Genomic DNA, 22,122 nt, shown 5'->3' on the forward strand with positions numbered 1-22,122 from the left:
GATGGATGGATGGATGGATGGATAGATGATAGATAGATAGATAGATAGATAGATAAATAGATAGATAGATAGATAGATAGATAGATATGGTGGATTATCAATAGAAAAGTGGTCTTTTTCTAAGTTTGGCTCCAACCTCTTCACAGGACAAGTTGCTTTCATATATATTTCATAATTTTTGAAATTTTGACAGCAATTGATTATTTATCTAATATATGGTCATCTGACAATATTGAATCATTCAATAGACTTTTTATTTACTTCATTCTAAGCAATAAGACTTACAGAATGGATTTATTTTTATTGAAATAAAAATAATGATTGTTTGGTTATTTAACATTTTAACAAAATAGTGGCACATTGTATTCCCTCTGTTTACAGGTCAAACTATCTGCATTTACACACATTACAGTGAAGGGCAGAATTTCTGTCATTGCATGGATTTGAGTGTTTTAGTTATAGACCAAGTATATTGGGTATAAGAAACTTAATTTGATGACGTCATCAAGAATTGAATGAATACAGGCTCTCATCTCAGACAGTAGATTTTCTTCTGTGCCTGAGTAAACAATATATTTTTGTAGGAGACCTGAATGATTTGGTATCTATTTAACTAAATTATGTGTGGAAAATTTTTGGTGTATTTGCTTTACTTGGTTTTTTTTTTTTTTTTTATAATTTTGATACTAACCAAAGATGACACTAGGAAGTTTCAAACACTTGAGCAATTCAGTTTTGAGAATTGAAAAAGAAAATGTTGACTCTTCAAGTTATTTTTAATCTATCCTGCTATTATTCAATAAAATGGAATTTTGTGAATAGTTTCAGAATGTTTTGGATTTTTTTAAAAAATAGAATATATATGTTTGTGTGTGTTTGTATAACCACATACACACATGTTCATATAGATCAGGGGTGTCAAACTCAATTTCATTGAGGGCTGCATCAGGATTGTGTTTGACCTGGGGGGCTGGGGGGGGGCATGGCTGGGGTGGGCATGGCCAGCTTGATGTCACTTGTCAAGGCTCCGTTTTCAGGCGTGACGGCCTCCTGCAGCTTTCTGCCAACAAAAACGGAGCCCAGGGAGCTCTGTTTCTCTGGCAGAGGCACCGTGGGCCAGTCCTTCACCGTTTCCAGAGCAGCCCCATGGGCCAGATCTAAGCGCCCTGTGGTGCTTAGGATCCGGCCTGCAGGCCTTGAGTTTGACACCCCTGATATAGATAGATATAGATATTGCTATCCAACTTCAATATGAGAGACAGTATACATCAGTTTTGACATGTGTAACAGTATCTTACACTGTTTAAAATAAAGTGTTTAAAATAATTTCTATTTTACTTTAAAATAGAAATTATAATAGATTATTTTATTCTATGTTTATATATTTAAGAGATACTAGTTGTATTCTTTCAGTGGTAAATGCAGGATAATATTAAAGCAGGAAAAAAGAAAATTGCTCTATCTGTTACCTATTAAATTATCGCAAGTAAGATTTGCTAAGAGTTGAGAAGTAATGGAGCTGATTCATTATTTCAACTACACTGTAGCACTGTTTCTCTCCCAATTAACTCAATTACTTCTGTATATATGAATTCCACTTTTTTCTTTTTTTCTTTCTTTTATAGGACGTGTGCGAACCAAGCTTTCAACACCCTCTATTGGAGTGGGAAATTCAAAGGCAGATTCCAGGGGCCGGAGTCGAACAAAAGTTGTGTCTCAATCTCAACGTATGTATTGCTTGTCTCTCTCAACAATATTTTAAACCCATAAATCTATTGTACATTCATTGGCCAAAGGATATGGTCAAAATATTTCTTCAGAAACACTACATACTGAGTTGTTGTTCTGTGCCATAGGTTCATCATCGCCAGACAAAAATGAAGGTATTTTTTTTTTCAGTGTTTCAATGTTTCGGGTCAGTAGTCTGCATGCTTTTGGAGTCTTCTATACTTTGTGTTGTGTTATTTTGAATAAGATATTCAGAAAAAGAAAATTAACCCTTTCAGTGTAGAATTTTTTAAACTTGATCTCTCTTCACTGGGAAATCTATAGTTATTTGAGGTTTAAACAGAAAGTAAGAGAGCAAAAAGTTAGTGGATATCATTTCAATATCTGAAAACATTTTAATTAACTGCAATTTAAACATTAAAATTCAATCATTTAAATTCCATCCAAGTATATTGTTGCTACATTATGTGGAATTGAATGCATTATTTCAAAATTAATGAAGCATTGGAATGTATTATTCAAACAAGTATATATTTCTAATTGATATACATTTGAGGAAAATAGAAGCATTGCTGAAAATAATGTTATTTTCTAAAATACAGAATGTATACTTTCAACCTCTTTTGTAAACTATTGCACATGAATGGCAAATACATTTACAAGCACAGGCAAATATCCCTTAAGAGACTTATTGGAACGGTCTCTATATTTAATGTTTAACTTACAACTTCTTCCTTGTATCATAAACAATATTGAGTATTCTAAAAGATGTGCAATGGATGTAATTATTTTCTGTTTGCAATAATAGTATAGAAATAATGATTGCAAAAGTCTGTCCTATACATATTAGTAAATAATTGTAGTGGGGATAAACATTCTGGGTTTTTTTTTCCTGCAGAGTTCCATATTTTGATTCTGAAATTGAATGTCTTGACAAATTAAATCACTTCAGTGGCAGTGGATTTTAAATACTGCATCTAATCTAAAATTCACTGTACTTATTTTCATGCCTATGGGTTCATGACTTTTTGGCTTATATTAGAGATGTCAAACTCGCGGTGTGACTTGACATACCGTGACTTTCCCCGCCCCTTCGCTAAACTGGGGGTGGGGGTGGCCAGCACATGACACATGGGCTGCGAGTTTGACAACCCTGGCTTACATCATTTTTAGGGGTTCTAAATTTACATTTCAAATGTACATACAGGTATATTTGTCAAGTACATATATCTTTGTCAAGTAGCTATAACTGATTATTGCTCCTTGTTCCTTAAATGTAAAATAGCAATTCCAGAGAGGGGTGGTGGTGGTGGTGGTGTGGATATGTGTATTCAGATGACCTAATACTTATTCTAATGAAGAGACAAGGTGAAAGTCTAGCATAATATAATAGTTATGTTGTACTATTTAGTTATTAATACTTGTGGCCAAGTACTCTATTCCAGGCTTAGATGTTAGGCTGCAAAGTTAAGCTGGGTAGATTTCTGGTATACCGACCACATTACTACCTGATAGGATTCTTTCCTTGAGGATGAGCTTGAAATTCCCTTGTCCTCTGTTGTTGGGCAATTTTAATTTTCATTCTGTAAGGATCATATCTAGTAAAGCTCAAGAATTAATGCATATTGTGGTTCAATATTTGTAAGTGGGCCCATGCTTGTCCTAAAACAGATATTTGTGATCAGAATATAGAGTGTTCCCACCATCATCAAACAGTTCCTGGGACCTTTGAGACTGGACCTCTATAGAGCAAACAGACTGTTTTCAGATGGTCATCCCAGATCTCATAGCTATATTCAGCTGGTTTCCTGCAAGTGCTGGGCGTTTTTCCAAAGACTCCAAGCACTTGATATGATTGTCCCCAGCAGCCTGTCTGTTGGTTAATTGCAGATTTTTCCCTTCCAGAGATGGGACAGCAAAACAAATCTGATTGAATGTGGGTATGAGCTCAATTTCAAGCTTACACCATTTCATGAGTAAGGGAAGTGAAACATCGTTCTCCAATATTGCATCATTAGGCTATTGATAAGATTTGTTTAGAGGACCTAGCTTCTGCTAGGAAAGGGCAACAAGGAAATCTGGCAACTAGGACCAATTAGCACTGCCAATTAATATTAAACATTGCCAGTAAAGTCAGTGATATTCATCAGAATCTTGATTCTGAATAGGTGGTGGCCTGGACAATATCTGGCTATATTATATGGGTCTGTTTCTCACCTGTAAAATGGATATAGTGCTGTTTGTTGTCTCTAGCTATTTATGGATTTGATTTTTGCCCCACCGTGACTCCTTAGGGGGTCTGAATTTAATGTATCATACTGGATGCAAGAGGTAATGTGGGAAACGCAATGAAAGCACTTTTGTAAGAAGCTATAGTACACTTTTTCCATAATAAGTTTTTCTTGGAACCATTTGTATTAGATAACAATTGCCAAATCTCCAACCTTCCCTTTTGGGGGAAGATTATGCAGATCCCATTGGATCTCCATAATCTGCTATAGAGCAGATTCAGTTTTGTTCAATCAAGTTTCAGGCTTGGGTCTGAGACTGAAGCTTGGTTTACTTTTACAGGTAGCCTTCATTATGAACTGGATGGAGAAGTATATTTCTTCTGGTTCTTTTATATTTTTCAGAACTCTTCAATACCATCAATCATGGTATTTTTCTGAGTAGCCTGCAGGGATTGAAGGCTGTAGGCACAATTTTATAGAAATTCTGCTTCTTATTCAATGGGCAATTCCAGACTCTGGCTATAAGAGCAATGAACCTTGGTGAAGTGTCAAAGTGCTCGATCTTCTTTCCCTATTTTTAATATCTACATGAAACTCCCAGAGGTGATCATCCATCAGTTTGAGACCCAGAATCCGTGTCCAGATTTTCACACAGAGTCTAGAGGCTCTGAGAGAGTCAGATAAAACAGGCTGAAGTTGAATCCATAAGAGATAAGTTATTGTTTATTCAACATGGATATCTAATGTCTCTTATATTGTCTGTTGATGAACGAACACTATCCCTAAAGGAGCAGATTCATGGCTAGCAATCCTAGATTTATAGTTATTGCTAGAAGGGCAGGACTCCCTACGCACGGTCACTCAAGCACTCGTCACTTCCCGCCTGGACTACTGCAATGCTCTCTACATGGGGCTCCCCTTGGGGTGCACCCGGAGGCTGCAGTTGGTCCAGAATGTGGCTGCACGGGGGATTATGGGAGCGACGGGGCGCTCACATATAACACTCTCCTGCGCGAGCTGCACTGGCTTCCTGTGGTCTTCCGGGTGCGCTTCAAGGTGTTGGTGATCACCTTTAAAGCGCTCCATGGCTTAGGGCCGGGGTATTTGCGAGACCGCCTTCTGCCGCCAATAGCCTCCCACCGACCGGTTCGCTCGCACAGAGAGGGCCTCCTCAGGGTGCCGTCGGCCAGACAGTGTTGGCTGGTGACCCCCAGGGGGAGACCCTTGTCTGTAGCAGCACCTGCCCTCTGGAATGACCTGCCCCCTGAGATACGCACGATATCAGACCTCCGGACTTTTCGTCGGGCCCTGAAAAGACACTTATTCCATCTAGCCGGGCTGGCTTGATCCCATCCTCCCAGTTTTTTAATTGATTTCGGTTTTAATTGGGTTGTTTTAAACTTGGGCCAAAATTATTTAATTGTTTTTTAAAATGCTTTTAAATTTTATATGCTATGTTTTATCCCGGTTGTACACTGCCCTGAGTCCCGCAGGAGAAGGGCAGTATAGAAATAAAATAAAATAAAATAAATAAATAAAAATCATAAGGTACAACACTTAATGATAGTCATAGGGTACAAATAAGGAATCAGGAAACAATATCAATATAAACCGTAAGGATACAAGCAACAAAGTTACAGTCATACAGTCATAAATGGAAGGAGATGGGTGGTGGGAACGATGAGAAGATTAATAGTAGTGCAAATTTAGTAAATAGTTCAACAGTGTTGAGGGAATTATTTGTTTAGCAGAGTGATGGCGTTTGGGAAAAAACTGTTCTTGCATTGTTCTAGTTGTTCTGGTGTGCAGTGCTCTATAGCATTGTTTTGAGGGTAGGAGTTGAAACAGCGAGCGATCTGTAAATATTTTCACAGCCCTCTTTTGACTCGTGCAGTATACAGATCCTCAATGGAAGGCAGGTTGGTAGCAATTGTTTTTTCTGCAGTTCTAATTATCCTCTGAAGTCTGTGTCTGTCTTGTTGGGTTGCAGAACCAAACCAGACAGTTATAGAAGCGCTATAGATGACAGACTCAATAATTCCTCTGTAGAACTGTATCAGCGGCTCTTTGGGCAGTTTGAGCTTTCTGAGTTGGTGCAGAAAGAACATTCTTTGTTGTGCTTTTTAGATGAAGTTTTTGATGTTGGGTGTCCATTTTAGGTCTTGGGATATGGTAGAACCTAGACATTTGAAGGCCTCTACTGTTGATACTGTGTTGTCTAGTATTGTGAGAGGTGGAAGTATGGGAGGGTTTTTCCTAAAGTCTACCACTATTTCTACAGTTTTTAGTGTGTTCAGTTCCAGATTGTTCCAGTCACACCACAAGGCTAGTTGTTCAACCTCCCATCTGTATGCAGATTCATCATTGTCTCGAATGAGACCGATCAGCAGCTATTTTTCTCAAAATTACCCTGAAATTTTCCTGATTGGAAGCATTCCAAACTTTTAAGCTTGTATCGAAATTTGAAAAAATGAAGCTTACGTTGAGTTTATGTGGAACAGCAGATTCAAAGACTCATCTGTTTTTATCAGAGAAGGAGTAGGATTGGGTGGATATTTTCAACATTCATTTAAAGAAGCTTTTTACTCCTTGTTTGATGCAGAAATCTAAATTAAAGCAATTCCACATATGATCACCACTTTGGGTAATTGATTATTCTGCCCAGGTGGGTGGATTTTTCTTAAGTTGTCTCTCTTCTATAAATATATCTAGCACAACTCCACTTACCAATGAAATCAAACATATTCATTACTCAATATAGAGATTATTTAGTCAAGATAATCAACTAAATATCCTTGAGACTAGCAAAACTTTACCCATGCCATCATACCCTCTGCATGTTTGCATTAACTCTGGCACAACTCATGTATCATTTATTAATGCCAGAATATTTACTTCAGTCAGTGGTTGGAGTCTTGTGGGTATATACCAGTAATGATAGAATTATCCTGCATATGCATAGTTTTGTACAGCAGTTTTCATTAAGAGTATAAGAAAACTAACAATATGGAAGCATAATTATTTTTTCTGTCATTATATTTACAAATGCATAATTATTTAGATAATGATTCAACAAGTGCAGGTAGATATTTAAAAAATTGGACAGCCATATTTAGTTACTACTTCACTTTTGCATGAATGTCAGATATGGAATTCTTGTACATTATCCCTCCGTCGCTTTCATTTTCTTTCTTTGGATTCTATAGAACAAAAAATATAATACTATTTTTCTGTGCCTATTAGACGTTTACTAATAACGCTTTCTATTTTTCTGTACCTATTAGACGCTTTCGTTAGAGCTTTCAACAGTTTGATGTGACATTTCAGTTAAATTCATTGCTTTACAGTTCTTTGTTCAAGAGCTGAAAAATTGTAATTACCCAGCATCTGAGTTTGGCAGAAGCTACTTAAATGCACTGCTCTTAGCCCTAACCTTGTGGCATATCTAGCTTTTTATATGAACTGACTAAAGCTTTTTTATTTCCATTCACCATTCATTATTAACCTGCTCTGCTCCCTTCCTCTTCATGGATTTTAAAACCTTGCCCTATTCCTGCCTTTACACTTGTTCAGGATCACAGTCTGCTAATCCAGAGTCTGGTGGTAAGGTTTTTTAGATTTTGTGTGTGCATTCTTGCTTGACCATCTATTCCAGGATCCTATTCAGCAGAAACACTATGTATTTGGGTATACAAGAACTATGTTTCAGGCCCAAAAATAGTAATCATACATGAATAATCAAAACCACACAGAGAATAGCTCAACAGGAGGGATTAAGGACACATTTGTGATGCTATACGTTTTTTTCAATTATTTTAATCAAGGGAAAAATATTGTCACATATTTCAATCAAACATGCTTTATGTGTGAAGATTCAGTTTATGGTCTGCATGGTGTTCTCACAAATCTTCAAGTAATTAATTTGAAATAAGTAGTATTTTTAAAAGTATAGAGTTAGTGCACAATTGCAGCCTTGTTAAAGATGTTACATATGCATTTGAAAAGAAAAAAAAATCAGATTTGATCCATTTTCGGTTGCTTTTTACAACCCTCATTACACATTACCCTGGGTGTTTAGAAATCATACCATGATTTGATGAATGGTAATCTAGGGAAATAGGAATAGGTTTGCATTCTCCAAATTATCTGAATGTTGTCCTAATTCCCTGATCAGTTTTAATACATTTTTAAAAGGTCTTCAAAGCACATATTCTTATATCTGGTTTGATATATATCATTTTTCTGCTGCATAGATTCCTATATAAAAAGAGCACATATTCAGTATTTCCCAAACTTCTGAAAACTGAGCTACATTCCTGTTTCTGAAACAAAAATTAGCAAAATCCCAATGGTTTTTTAGACAGCAAATGTTATACTCATTTAGTGAGGCAGTAGGGCTGATTAAATGTATTTATTTTGTCTCCTGTCAGAGATAAAGAAATACTTCTGTCTTAGTTCAGTTCAGTTCAGTTAAGATTTATCTGTCTTGTTGGATATGCTTTGTTTTATACTAAAACCTTCAGAACTACCAAATGAACCCTGGTGCAAAAAACATTTCTCATTTATTCAGAAATATTTTAAATGTAGCAGACTAATTTTTACAAAGAAATTTACAAAGAAGTATCAACAATTATGTTGATACTTTACCATTTTTGTTGATCTACTACAAAATCCCAAATGTTTACTAGTAAACTAGTTTTTGTAGCAACATTAGAACTATGTTGAATTTCATAAATCACATATAAGCATGAAAATGTGTACAGTTTGGGAATTGCTGTTGTATTACCACTGCATAAATAATGATCACATAACATTTGCCTGGAGCACTGCCTTGCCTCATCATCTTTTATGGGGTTTATTCTCTCTCCCTCCCGCTCTCTCTCTCTCTTTCTCTCCACATACACACACATGCAGAGAGGGGGAGAGAGAGAGATTGGTGAAGTTTATATATGGACCGTCTTTAAATTGGTGAAGTCTTGATCATATTCTGCATATATTCCTCAAGATGGTATTTTAAAAGCTTTTCACAGGAACTTGTAACTAGGCTGATAAAAATACGTATTTGCTGGTTTTTTTAATCAGAGGGTTTGCTTGCTGCTAGATCTGCATTTACATTCACAGTCAATGTTCTGCTACAATGCCTGCTCAAGTCATGGTGAATCTTTAGGAAGATATGTATGCTTCATTTCCAAATTACAATAGTTAAACAATAGTTCAAATTGCTCATAAATCCCTAGCTAGAAACACATTCCATCTCAAGCTTGTTCTTAGACTTCTTTTTAATTTTTTTATCAAGTTGCTTATAAATTACGTTCATGAAGTTGCTTTTATTTAATTTTACAATTATGCTGAAAAGACAAGGCTAATTTACCTAGAAGATTTTATTTTACAGCACTGGAAACCTACAAGTTTCCTCCTATTTTTATAGAGGCTTAAGGATCCAAAAATAAAAATACATTGGCTTATATTATAGTAGATTTTGTGAAATTATTGATTATTGCAGAGTTTTAACCAACAGCTATGGTAAAAGTAAATTCATAAATACATGAATATTTGTATATAACTCAAAGCATTAATATTGCTAAACCCATGTTTTCTTGCTAATCTACTTCACCTCATAGGAATTCGGAACATGTTTACTAATTTCACCAGTCTCAGAACTGATTGAATAGTGGTAAAATTATATTCAAAAGTGGAATATGAGGAAAATAATGGCACCCAACAAATCATGTAAATTATGTTAGATCTATTTTGTTTCAAATGTATCAGAGTCGTGAAAATAGTAGCTGGTAATGATATTTATACTGGTAAGATTTTCCTAATATGTTTGGGGATAAAAAAAAAAAGAGAATCAACTCATTTAATTTCATGTTAAAAAGCAAAACAATTAAATGCATTTTTGGACATGAATTGATAATACCTACTGACTAGATGTCAGATAATATACTTTTCTAGGTTATAAACAGTTTCTTCAAATTCTTCCAGGCAATTCAAACTTGTTCTACATAATAGAATTGTAACATGTTTTCTTTGCCTTCAGCTGGAAGCCGTTCTGGTTCTCCTGGAAGAGTTTTGACTACAACTACACTTTCAACTATGAATAGAGTATTAGTCAGCCCTGCAACAGCACAAAAACGGAGCAAGATTCCTCGAAGCCAAGGATGCAGCAGAGAAGCAAGTCCTTCAAGATTGTCTGTTGGTAAGTTTTGTTCATTATAGCCAGCAGAGGTTACGCTATTCTGTGTCGCACATAACGACTAAATATAGTAAAGACAAGCTATGCCTCATCTCACAAAAGTCTTGCACTATGCTACCAAAATAATAATTTTCAACAGCAGAATACCTCACACTAAGGCCTACAATTAGTCTGCTAAGTGCAAATTCTGTCCTTTTCCTAAAATTTAGGCTAATCATTTTATCACCATCCGGGTAAAATTATCATGCCATCTCTAACACACATGCATGCACACACACACCATGGCCTTGCAACACAGCACAGTCCTAGAATGACAGTCCTAGAATGAAAGAGCACACATTTCCTGAACATGTGACTAAAATGCTATTGATTCTGCTGTCAGCGTTCCAGAAAAACCCAACTCCAATTAAAAGAGGCAAGCATTTTCTCAAAGTTCCATTTATTATACTGGCACATCTGGGAAAACCCGAATCTGAGAGTTCCAGGTTTTCCCACAGTAAATCAAAATCCCCAAACCAAACCCTCACTCATCAGTCCATCACATGATCCAATCACCGTCTGTCCCATCTCGAGACATCACTCCAACCACTCCTTCTCCAGATGCAGGATTGTCCTGACCTTGACCAAAAGGAGGAATGCTATTTTGTCTAACTACATTCCCTCTACTAAATCGCCCCTCCTACTTTCCCACACACGAGAAGGTGGCAGCGTGGAAGCTTCTGGTCTAATATGGCTTCCAAATCTGACAGGCATCCCCCCCCCCCCGAAGAAAAAACGCACCCTGGACAAAAAACAAAAGAAAGGGTTAACGCATTGTATATTAAACCGCTTAACACCCCCCCCCCCCAGAAGGACTCTTTGGCTTCTCAGGAAATTTACCATGAAATTGTTTCTAAACCCCAATGATGCTCTTGACATGATGTCCCGGTGCCTGGAAGCCATGCATATCTGGATGGGGAGAAACAGGCTCGGACTCAACCCCTCCAAGACTGAGTGGCTGTGGTTTCCGGCGTCCTGTTATAACCAGCTGGTTTCATTGCTGACTATCAGGGGTGAGATCTTGGCCCCCTCAGAGAGGGCTCGCAACTTGGGTGTCCTCCTGCATGCGTGGCTGTCCTTAGAAGATCATGTGACGGCTATGGCCAGGGGGGCTTTTTATCAGGTTCGCCTGATTTACCAGTTGCGTCCTTTTCTGGACCGGGACGCCTTGTGCACGGTCACTCATGCCCTCGTCACTTCCTGTCTGGACTACTGTAATGCTCTCTACATGGGGGTCCCCTTGGAGGTTCCAGCTGGTCCAGAATGCGGCCGCGCAGGTGATTATGGGAGCGACACAGTGCACCCATGTAACACCTCTCCTGCGCGAGCTGCACTGGCTCCCGGTGGTCTTCCGGGTGCGCTTCAAAGTGCTGGTTACCATCTTTAAAGCGCTCCTCAGGGTGCCGTTGGTCAAACAATGCCGACTGGCGACCCCCAGGGGGTGAGCCTTCTCTGTGGAGGCACCTGCCCTCAAGACGCTATTATTTCATCAAGCTGGGCTGGCCTAAATACTAAATTTTAACAGGTTGTTTCTGTTTTTAACATGTGGTGGCCAGATTATTTAATATATTTTTAAACTGTTTTTTAACTTTTATATATTTGTTGGTTTTATTTTTTGGCTGTGCACCGCCCTGAGTCCTTTGGGAGAAGGGCGGTATAAAAATTTAATAAATAAATAAAATAAATAAATAAATAAACTATCAGCTTTCACATCCCAACGTTTCACCCAAGTAGCTTCAGACAAAGGGTACCCTTTTCAGTGTACCAAATACTGTAACCGACCCCTGTGTAATAGATTACACAGAAGTCAAGGATCTTCTTAACTTCATAATGAGTCTCCCCTTATACTATCAAAGGCAGGGGGGGGGAAGCAGTTGGTAAGGGTCTTAAATTAGATCCTATTGGTGGTTTCAGTAAGCTACTGTGAAACACTGGATGCACTAATATGCGAGGGAGGTTAAATTGGACTTAATTGGATTAACTATAGGGTTAATCACTTTCACTATAAGGAAGGAACCTAAGAATTTGGGTTCAAATTTCTTGCTAGGTAGCCTCATTCTTAGGTATTTGGTTGACAAATATAAATATCTCCTATTCGGAAAGGTGGTTGGAGAGACCTGTGCTTGTCCGCTAAAGCTTTCTTAGTATTCTCCCACCCCTTTTTTAATGAGCCTATCCATTTTGTTAGGGACATGGAAGTTGGTGACTTTCTAGGCAACTCAGGCATCGTCACAAAATCCATGCCAGTAGTTATTTGAAAAGGGGTCAACCCTGTACTACTAGGTACTGAATTATTATAAGCCACCTCAGCGAACAGTAAAAATCCACTCAATTCTCTTGTTGATAGTTTATATAACATCGGATGTATTGTTCCACCATGGCATTGGATCGTTCTGCAGATCCGTTGGTAGCTGGATGGAAAGCTGAGCTAAGTCCCTGGGACAACCCAATGGACCTCAGGAACTCTTTCCAGAACTTAGCAGTAAATTGGACCCCACGATCTGATATTATTCACCATGGGACGCCATGAAGCCTGTAGATGTGCTTCACGAAAGGTTTTGCCAGCTTTTTCACCGAAGGTAATCCGTTGCAGGCAGGAAAGTGTGCCTGCTTGGAGAATAAATCCACGACAGTCCAAATCATTGTTTCCCCCCCCCCCCACTGTTCGGGAGTTCGACAATAAAGTCCATTGCAATCTCTTCCCACGGTTTTATGGTTTCAGCCATGGGCTGAAGAAACCCAGGGGGTTTCCCTGGTCTGGATTTCATGGTGGCACAGATTGTGCAGCTTTTTACGTAGTCCTCTACATCAGTTTTCATCCTTGGCCACCAGAATTGTCTTCTAGCCAAATGGAGGGTTTTTAAAAATCCAAAGTGGCCCCCTAGTCGAGAATCATGACTACGCTTTAGCACCAGTAGTCTCATGCAGCTGGGCACATAAACCTTACTCCATTTCCAAGCCAATCCCTCCCTCAGAGTTAAGGCCATCTGGTTTTCTTTAAACCATGTATCGTTTGAGAGCACCGCTTTTAGCTCTGCTGTCAGCTTGTCTTGGGGGAGGTTGGAACCGCGCCACATTTGTGCTCTAGGGCATGCTTGGGCTGCTGGTTGGGTTTCAGAAATCATGGCATGTACTACCTCTTCTTGCCAGCTATCAAACTGGGGCTTTCTGGACAAAGCATCAGCCAATAGGTCCCCCCACCCCGAATGTATTTTAGGTTGAAATTGAAGTGTTTAAAATACTGAGCCCAGCAAACTTGTTTGGGGGAAAGCTTCAGTGCCTTTACCCCCTCTAGGAAGTGTCTCCAGGATAAGTGTTCTGTCCCCGTCCCACACACGCAGCCCCACAAACAGCCCGGAGTTAATAAGCCACATGACAAAGTCTTTGAAGATAAAGCTGGCAGCAACCCAGTGGCTAGCTGCCAATTCAGACTTTACTCACACAAAACAAAGATTAGACTGCAAGCATTCCGATAAAGCAGGCAAAGTTTCAACAATACAAGGATTAGTCCAAATGCAGTCCGACAAGGCAGGCAGAAGTCCAGTAACACAGAGATCTTGGATTATTTCTAGTTTTTGCTCGTCACAAACTGAACCGGCCACCACACCCACATTTATACCCTGTGGGGTGTGGTCCAGTGACTCAGCTAATCTCTGGCACGCCTTCCCATCTGCTGTGCATGCTTCTCCCTGTGCCGCTGTCGAGGATCCAGCCAGCACTTATCTCCTTCGTCGCTGTCCACATGTGGCTGCGGGGACGTGCTTGGCTCTGGGCCTATCTCTTGGCCTTCGGTGTCTTCCGGAGGCATTGCCAGAGAGGAGGGTCCTGGAGAGGGAGCCTTGCCAACTCGTCTCCCTCACTCTCAGAGTCTGTATCTGTCAATAGCCCAGGCTCAGGCAACGGAGCCACAACAATAAGAGAGCTCATCGCAACGCAAAAGCCTCTTTCTCCCATACCACCCATCTGGGTTCAGTGTCTGTTAACTTTTTTCACACGTAAGCAGAAGGTATTGTGGCCTGCGGAGCTGGCAGTGGAGTCAGACAGCGATGAGGCTGACGAAGAACATGGGCCATGCAAACGACCCCTTTCCTGGCTAATATGGGATACCATCCTCGGTTTTTTCCCCTCACACGACTCGACTCCCCGGTACCGGCGGCTAATGACTATCTGTCTGAGTTGCAGGCTGTCCATCAGTTAGTGCAATGATATCTTGAGAAAGCCAAAGAGGACTATAAGAGAGTCGCGGACCGATCTTGGGCGACACTATCATTGGCTGTGGGGGATCGGGTTTGGTTGTCCACTAGGCACCTTTTGTCAGACCTGCTGGTCAAGAAGCTAGACCACCGGTATCTTGGTCCGTTCCCTGTGGAGGCAGTTATTAACCCGGTCGCCTACCGCCTGACCTTGCCATGTTCGATGCGTGTCCACCCAGTCTTTCATAGATCCCTCCTTGTCCCAGAATGACTAGTCTGTCCACTCCGCCAACCTGACCATCTCCAACCAGCGCCACGAGATGGAGATGAACCACCTGAGTATGAGGTTGCCAGCATTCGGGATTCCCGGTAGCTAAAAGGACGGTTCCAGTATGTCATTGAGTGGAAGGGATATGGGCTAGAGGACTTCACCTGGGAGGATGTGACCTCCGCACATGCACCTATCTTGATGAAAGCCTTCCAAGACCAATTCCCGTCACGGCCGCATCCGGATCGTCAGACCTGGGGCAATGGCACTGCGGTGAGGGATAGTGTTGTGGTCCGCCAGCAGCCTGCGGAGCTGGAAGCGGAGTCAGACAGCTATGAGGCTAAGGAAGAATATGGGCCAGTCCTGGAGGCTGGGAAGGCCTGGATGAGGGCTCTGCATCAGAGGCAGAGATGGGGCCAGGCCCATCAGAGAGTGATGTGCGGACTTTGGAGCCTCCAGAGGCTGACAGTAGAGAGGCAGAGGAAGAGGAGGAGCCTGTTCCTAGTGCACATATGAGAAGAGCTGCCAGAAGGCAGGAGCAGATAAAGCAGAGAGGACGACTCGGGAGTAGGACCAAGAGATGATTGGCCCCTCCCATAAGGCTTAAAAGACCAGCAGTGGCTCTTGGCCTCTTTGCCGGAAAACAATGTTGAGAGAATTGCTTCTTGTTTCACTGTATTCATTTCTTATCGGCCTCTTCTGCATCTGAACTTTTGCCAAGAAAAGCCTTTGGCAGTTTGCCTAATTATCCCAAAGTCGGTGATAAACTGAGGAATGGTGTTTTGAAGAATTTGCTTTAATTTAGTTTGGACTACAGCTCATTCTCAGCTGTTCTAATAAAGTCTGTTTGTTTTTGAACTGTTTATATTTAATACTAACTACTTGGGCCTGGGTCACAACACAAGGCATTAATTCGTTTTGAGCATTCCTTTGTAGTAGAACAGCCACTACCACCATGTCACTAGCGTCGGCTTGGACTATAAAGGTTTTTTTGGGTCAGGGTGCTGGAGGATCAGCTCCACCACAAATAGGCATTTTAACTGTTCAAAGGATTTCTGAAAGTCCTTTGGACTTTCAGAAATCCAAGCGAGGGGTTGGCTAGGTTTTGGCTTGGTTGGAGATGGACTAGTTTTTAGAAGCTCAGTTAATGGGAGTGCGACCTCTGCAAAGGCAGGGATGAATTGTCTATAAAAATTTGCAAAACCGAAAAAGCTTTGAAGTTGCTTCCAGGTTCGTGAGGGCTGCCAATCTGACACCACCTTCACCTTTTCTGGGTCCATTTAGATCCCTTGGTTAGACACTCGGTATCCTAGGTAGTCCAAAGATTCCTTGTGGAATTTGCATTTGGACAGGTTTGCATAGAGTTTGGCTCTGAGAGTTTTTTCAGCACTTGTCTGACTAGTTTGACGTGTTCTTCTGAATATAAGAATGTCATCCAGATAAACCAGGACTCCCTCATACAGGTGTTCATGTAGCACTTCATTGATCAATTGCACGAAGACTGCGGGGCCCCTTGGAGTCCAAAAGGCATGACCCGGAATTGGAAACTGCCCAGCGGGCAGTTAAAAGCTGTTTTCCATTCATCTCCCTCCTTTATACGGACTCTGTAATAGGCTTCCCTTAGATCTAGCTTGGTGAAAATCTTGCCTTTTGACAAGTGGTTCAGCAAGTCCTTCATTAGGGTAGGGGGTAGGTATTTTATATGCAAATGCAGTTCACACCTCTAAAGTCAACACATAATCTCAGCTCCCCATCTTTCTTCTCTTTAAACAATATGGGGGCGGCCGCTTTAGATTTTGCTGGCTCGATGAACCCCCTGGCCAAATTGGTGTCAATGTACTTCCTCAACTTGGTCATTTCAGCAGGCGTCATGGAGTGCATCCTGGGTTTTGGTAACTTGGCTCCAAGTTCTAATTCAATGGCACTGTCAGGCATGCCTCCATTCAAAACTCGAAAGAAAAACCCCAACTCCATGTTTGTAGAGAAAGGTACTTTTACTGAGTATGAACTGAAAGCAGCGAAAGAAAAGCAAAGTCTGAGGCAATAGGTGTGAAAATTACATATTGAAAGCATCCCATATCCCTCCCTCCCAAGGACCCAGGTTGAGTGCCCAATCCACATCTTTCCAAGGTGTCATGTGGGGTACTTCTTCAGATGGCCCCATCTATCTGATATGTCGGAACAGTTGACCTTGACAACTATCAGCTCTCTCTTCAGCTGCTCTGAAGACATGGAGAATTTTCCTCCCTTTTTCAAGACATCTCCATCAGCTCACTTCCCTCCCTCCCAAATACCAGCAATGCCTCCTCCCTCCCATTACAATGGCAGCTGAAAGCTAGCAAGCATCATAGAGGCTGACAGGCACAAGCCGTGGCTCGATGAGGGGGGAGGATGTTACACTCCTCCTCACTAAATGTTTTGGCTAACTCCGTATATTCCATAGGAATCTGGGGTTCTCCTGGAGGCATGTCTGAAATGGTGGCTGCTGGTTCTGGCGACTGTCTCCTATTTCATTTATTTCATTTTCATTTATTAGATTTCTATACCGCCCTACTCCCGAAGGACTCAGGGCGGTGCACAGCCAAACAATAAAAACACATACAATACAAAATTTAAAAAATAGAATAAAATCAAATTAAATAATTTTGGCCCCGACAAATTTAAAACCCCAAACTTTTAAAACCAATTTAAAATTGAATATATAAATACTAAAAGATGTTTAAAATTTTAAAAATCTTTTATAAAAGAGGGGGAAAATTAGGCCAGGCCGGCCTGGTGAAATAGTAAGGTCTTTAAGGCGCGGCGGAAGGTGCGCAGATCCGGGATCCTCCGTATCTCTGGGGAGAGCTCGTTCCAGATAGTAGGTGCCCCCACAGAGAAGGCTCTCCCCCTGGGGGCCGCCAGTCGGCATTGTTTGGCTGATGGCACCCGGAGGAGCCCCTCTCTATGGGAGCGTACCGGCCGGTGGGAGGCTATTGGTGGTAGTAGGCGGTCCCGCAAGTACCCGGGTCCTAAGCCATGGAGCGCTTTAAAGGTGGTAACCAAAACCTTGAAGCGCACCCGGAAGACCACCGGGAGCCAGTGCATCTCGCGCAGGAGAGGTGTTACATGGGAACGCCATGTCGCTCCCATTACCACCCGCACGGCCTATGGGTTGGCAATCTCTTGGGAGGAGGGTCAGAGGGCAGAGGCCCGACAATTATGATCTTCCAGTATCCATCTTCCCATTTAATGGTGGGGGTTCATTTGTCAAGCCAAGCAAGGCCTAATATGATAGATTCTGACATCCTTGGTGCTACTATAAATTGTATAAATTCAGGATGTCTCCCAAATTCCAATCTAACCAGTTCAGTAATATGGGTGGCTGGGACTCCTCCAATTAACGTCTCATCCACCTGTTCAAAATTAATTGGGCGCTTTAAGGCTCCTGTTTTGATCCCTAATTCTTCAACAGTTGGAAGACCAATTAAACATCTGGTACAGCCTGTATCTATTATTGCTGGTACTTCTCCTTGCTCCCCAGTCTCAGACACTACCAGTTTCACTTTAATTGAAAAAGAGGGGATGGCTGAACTCACCATTGGATCATCTTCTCCGCTAGCCTCGTCGGGAGGGGCTTCTTTGGCCAGAGGTTCCTCGCCCTCTTCGATGGGGAGGGGAACCTCTACAACTTGTCAGGCAAATTGACTGGTATCTGGGGGCTTTCATGGAGCCCTTCTGTCTTGGGTGGCCGTGGCCAGATGTTCTTGTGGAACTGGCACAAGGGCCAGACACTCAGAAGCTTGATGACCCGCTTGTCCGCAATGATAGCATTTAATCACCCCTGCAGATTGAGTGGGAGGGACTTCAGTAGGCTTTGAAAATGGACGCCTAGCCAAAGTCTTCTGAGGCGGCTTCTTGGCTGGGGCTTTGCAGTGGGTGGATTTCTCTATCCAGAGCTATAGACATTGTATACCAGTTGTGCAGTCGCTCAGGCACCCCTTGGACTCTGCAGGCTTTCTTGACTTCCTGATCAATGGCTTCTTTAAAATAGTGTAGGAGTATGCGGTCCGGCCAATGCCCAAGATTCCCTGTGACTCGTCTTAAAGTCCCATACAAAGTCTTTTATGGGTCAATTACCTTGCTTCATCACCTTTATTGTGGCTTCATTTTTATTGATCCGGTCTGGGTCTTCAAATCTGGCCCTGAGAAGCTCAACAAAACCATTGGCATCATTTAGTTCAGCAGCTTCCTCATTGTGCAGCTGGGCTATTCAATCAGCAGCATCCCCTTCATTCATCCCATCAGAAATCGCAGATACTAAGTCTTTATCTTTTTCGTATTGCTTTCCATACTGATCTATATGAGCCCAGATTCGGCTGAGGAAGTAAGCCAGTATGGCAGGCTTACCATCAAATGTTGCTCTAAACCAGGGTGGCGGTTGCCTCGCTGGTGGGATGGCATGGGCAGTGGCGCTGGGATCTTTGGGGCATGTTGGGCCCATGGTGATCCTTGGAAAAGTGAAGCAGAAGGTGCTGGCGTCCATTGGCACTGGACCCACCCCTGGCCAGGATAGAAGGCAGCTGGCAGGGGGATGATCAAAAGAGCAGGGAAGAATTAGAGACTTCTAGCCTTCTAGGAAGAGAAATTGGAAGAAGTAGAAAGAGAGAAAAACTTACAAAAGAAACAAGAAAAAGAAAGGGTAGAAAGAGAAAGGAGCAAAAGGAAGGGTAGTAAGAGAGACTAGAAACACAAGAAGACAGATTAAGTAGAGAATGGGAGAAGCAATTAAGCTTTTCTCGGTAAATATCAACGGATTAAATATTCCAAAGAAAAGGACACAAACATTTAATAAACTAAGGAAATTGGAAGCTGAAGTGATATGTCTCCAAGTGGTTCATATACAAAAAGGATATAGAAAATTATTAGAAAATAGAAAATTAGGAACACTATACACAACTTTAGCAGACAAAAAGAAAGCAGGTATTGCCATATATGTCAAGGAAAAAATAAAATCAAATTTAAGATATGCAGTGAAGAGGGTAGAATTTTGGTGTTGGAATTGGAGATAGAACAAAAATAAATGCTACTCATAGTAATTTACGTGCCAAATAAAAATCAACAGCAATTCTTTAAAAAGGTACATAAGAGATTACTAGACTTGGATTATAAAAGGATTTGTATGATTGGGGATTTTAATTCTGTAGTGGAAGTTGAGAGAGATTATAAAAGTATTAAAAAAAATAAGAAGAAAAGTGTATTACCGAGAGCCTTTTTTGACATAGTATCTGAGTTCAATCTGCGAGATATATGGAGAGAGACACATAGAACACATAAACAATATACATTTTATTCATACCCACATCAATCGTGGTCCAGGATCGATATGGCCTGGACAACAACAGAAATTCAAAATGAAATAGAAGAAGGTGAAATAGGAGTAAATGATTGGGCTGACCACAATCCGATTACATTAAAATGGAAAGGCCAGAAACAAAATAAAAGATGGACAATGAACCAAAATTTGTGTAAAGATAAAAAATATAGACAGATGTTAGAGAGGGAATTGAAAATATTTTTTCAAATAAATAAAAAGGAGGATACTTCGATACAAAACTTGTGGGACACCACAAAAGCCTATATAAGGGAATTGACCATTGCATATAATTCTAAGAAAAATAAAGAAAAGAATGCAACTAGAAAGCTTGCGGGAAGAATTTAAAAAAATAGAATATGAAGTACAAAAAGATAAATAAATAAAAAGATAAAAGAAAAATGGAATATTATGAAACATAAGATTAATTTGATAACACAGAAAGAAATAGCACAGAAAATTAGGATAGCGAAACAAAATTATTTCAAAAATGTGAATAAAACAGGCCAATGGCTAGCATACAAGTTAAGAAAAGAAAAAGGAAAGAAAATAATACAACAACTACAAGATGAAAATGGTATAATACAATGTAGACGAGAAGAAAAAAAGGAAATAATACAAAACTTCTTTGCAAAGCTTTACAAGCAGGAAAACGTAGTAGACGGGAAAGTTAAACAATATATAGAACCGGCCAAAATGAATAAAATTTCTGAAGAACAAAAAGAAATGTTAAATAGGCCAATAACAACAAATGAATTTGAAATAGCCTTGAAAAAACAAAAGAACAATAAATCACCAGGCCCAGATGGGATCCCAATTGAACTATATAAAAACCCACAAGAGGTACTACAATGGATAATGTTGGAGACGTATAAAGAGCCGATAGAAGTATCAAAAATTCTGGCAACCTGGACAGAGGCAATTATAACCCTTATACCCAAAGAAGGCACCGATATACAACAAATCCAAAATTATAGGTCAATTTCCTTGCTGAATATAGATTATAAAACATTTGCAACAATAATAGCAGAGAGATTAAAAAATTTTTTGAATAATTATATACATTCAGACCAAAACGGTTTTCTGACTGGGCGGCAAATTAAAAATAACATGAGGATAGTAATGAACGTTCTTGAATATTATGAAAGTTATTCAGAAAAGGAAGCTGCACTGGTTTCCTTGATGCCCAAAAGGCTTTTGATAATTTGAATTGGAAGTTTATTACAACACAATTAAATTATATGGAAATGGGGGAAAGATTTGAAAGAATGGTTGGAAAAATATACTCCAAACAAACAGCCAGGGTAGTTATGAATGAGGGATTGACAGAAAAAATTGATATAACAAAAGGGGTAAGGCAAGGGTGTCTTCTTTCTCCTCTTCTATTTATTCTATCACTTGAAACCCTTCTAACAAAAATCAGAGAAGATCAGGAAATAGGGGGCTTAAAAATTAGGAAGTAAGAATATAAGATTCAAGCATTAGCCGATGACATGGTATTTATTTTGGAAGATCCATTAGAAATGGGTTCTAAATTGATACAAAAGAAAGAAGAATTTGGTGAGGTAGTGGGACTTAAAATTAATAAGGATAAATCTAAATTAATTACAAAAAATCTCACAGAGTCAAGAAATTGAATTAGAGGATAAAATAAAAATGAAGACAACTAAAAAAATAAAGTATCTTGGAATTTGGCTCACAGTGAAATGTTCCTCAATTAAGGAGGACAACTATGATAAATTGATACATCAAATAAAAAAAGACTTAGGAAATTGGGAAAAGTTACAAATTTTATTTCTAGGGAGGACCGCAACAATGAAAATGAATATACTGCCGAGAATTCTATTTCTTTTCCAAGTGATACCATTAAAACTAGGGAAAACATTCTTTCAAGAATTAAATTAATTAATTTCTAAATTTATATGGCAAGGGAAAAAGCCCAGGATTAAATTAAAACTTTTGCAAGACACAAAAAATAGAGGGGGATTTGCATTACCAGAATGGGAAATTTATCATCAAACGACGAATCTAGCCTGGTTAAAAGATTGGATGGAGCCAAAAAATAACAGAGTATTAACAATAGAAGGGCATGACTTGCAAGCAGGGTGGCATGC

The 22,122-nt window shown here is 40.1% G+C and overlaps 1 protein-coding gene across 50 annotated transcripts in view; it reads left to right on the forward strand.

The window, feature by feature from the left end:
- CLASP2 (cytoplasmic linker associated protein 2) overlaps positions 1 to 22,122 on the forward strand; it is a 495,740-nt gene that overhangs the window by 377,773 nt on the left and 95,845 nt on the right. For 24 of the 50 annotated variants that reach the window (XR_015734236.1, XR_015734237.1, XM_060686009.2 and 21 more), the window contains 4 exons: positions 1,626 to 1,727; positions 1,857 to 1,883; positions 7,533 to 7,562; positions 10,000 to 10,158. Coding sequence is in view for 48 of the 50 variants with exons in the window: in XM_060686009.2 (XP_060541992.1) it covers positions 1,626 to 1,727; positions 1,857 to 1,883; positions 7,533 to 7,562; positions 10,000 to 10,158 (318 nt within the window). In the remaining 2 variants the exon portion in view is untranslated. The remainder of the gene's footprint in view (positions 1 to 1,625; positions 1,728 to 1,856; positions 1,884 to 7,532; positions 7,563 to 9,999; positions 10,159 to 22,122) is intronic. The other 26 variants (XM_060685995.2, XM_060686003.2, XM_060686000.2 and 23 more) reach the window with 2 other exon arrangements.

The sequence above is a fragment of the Pantherophis guttatus genome, chromosome 4 (genome assembly GCF_059756535.1).
Source record: "Pantherophis guttatus breed Tessera chromosome 4, ASM5975653v1, whole genome shotgun sequence".
NCBI lineage: Eukaryota > Metazoa > Chordata > Lepidosauria > Squamata > Colubridae > Pantherophis > Pantherophis guttatus.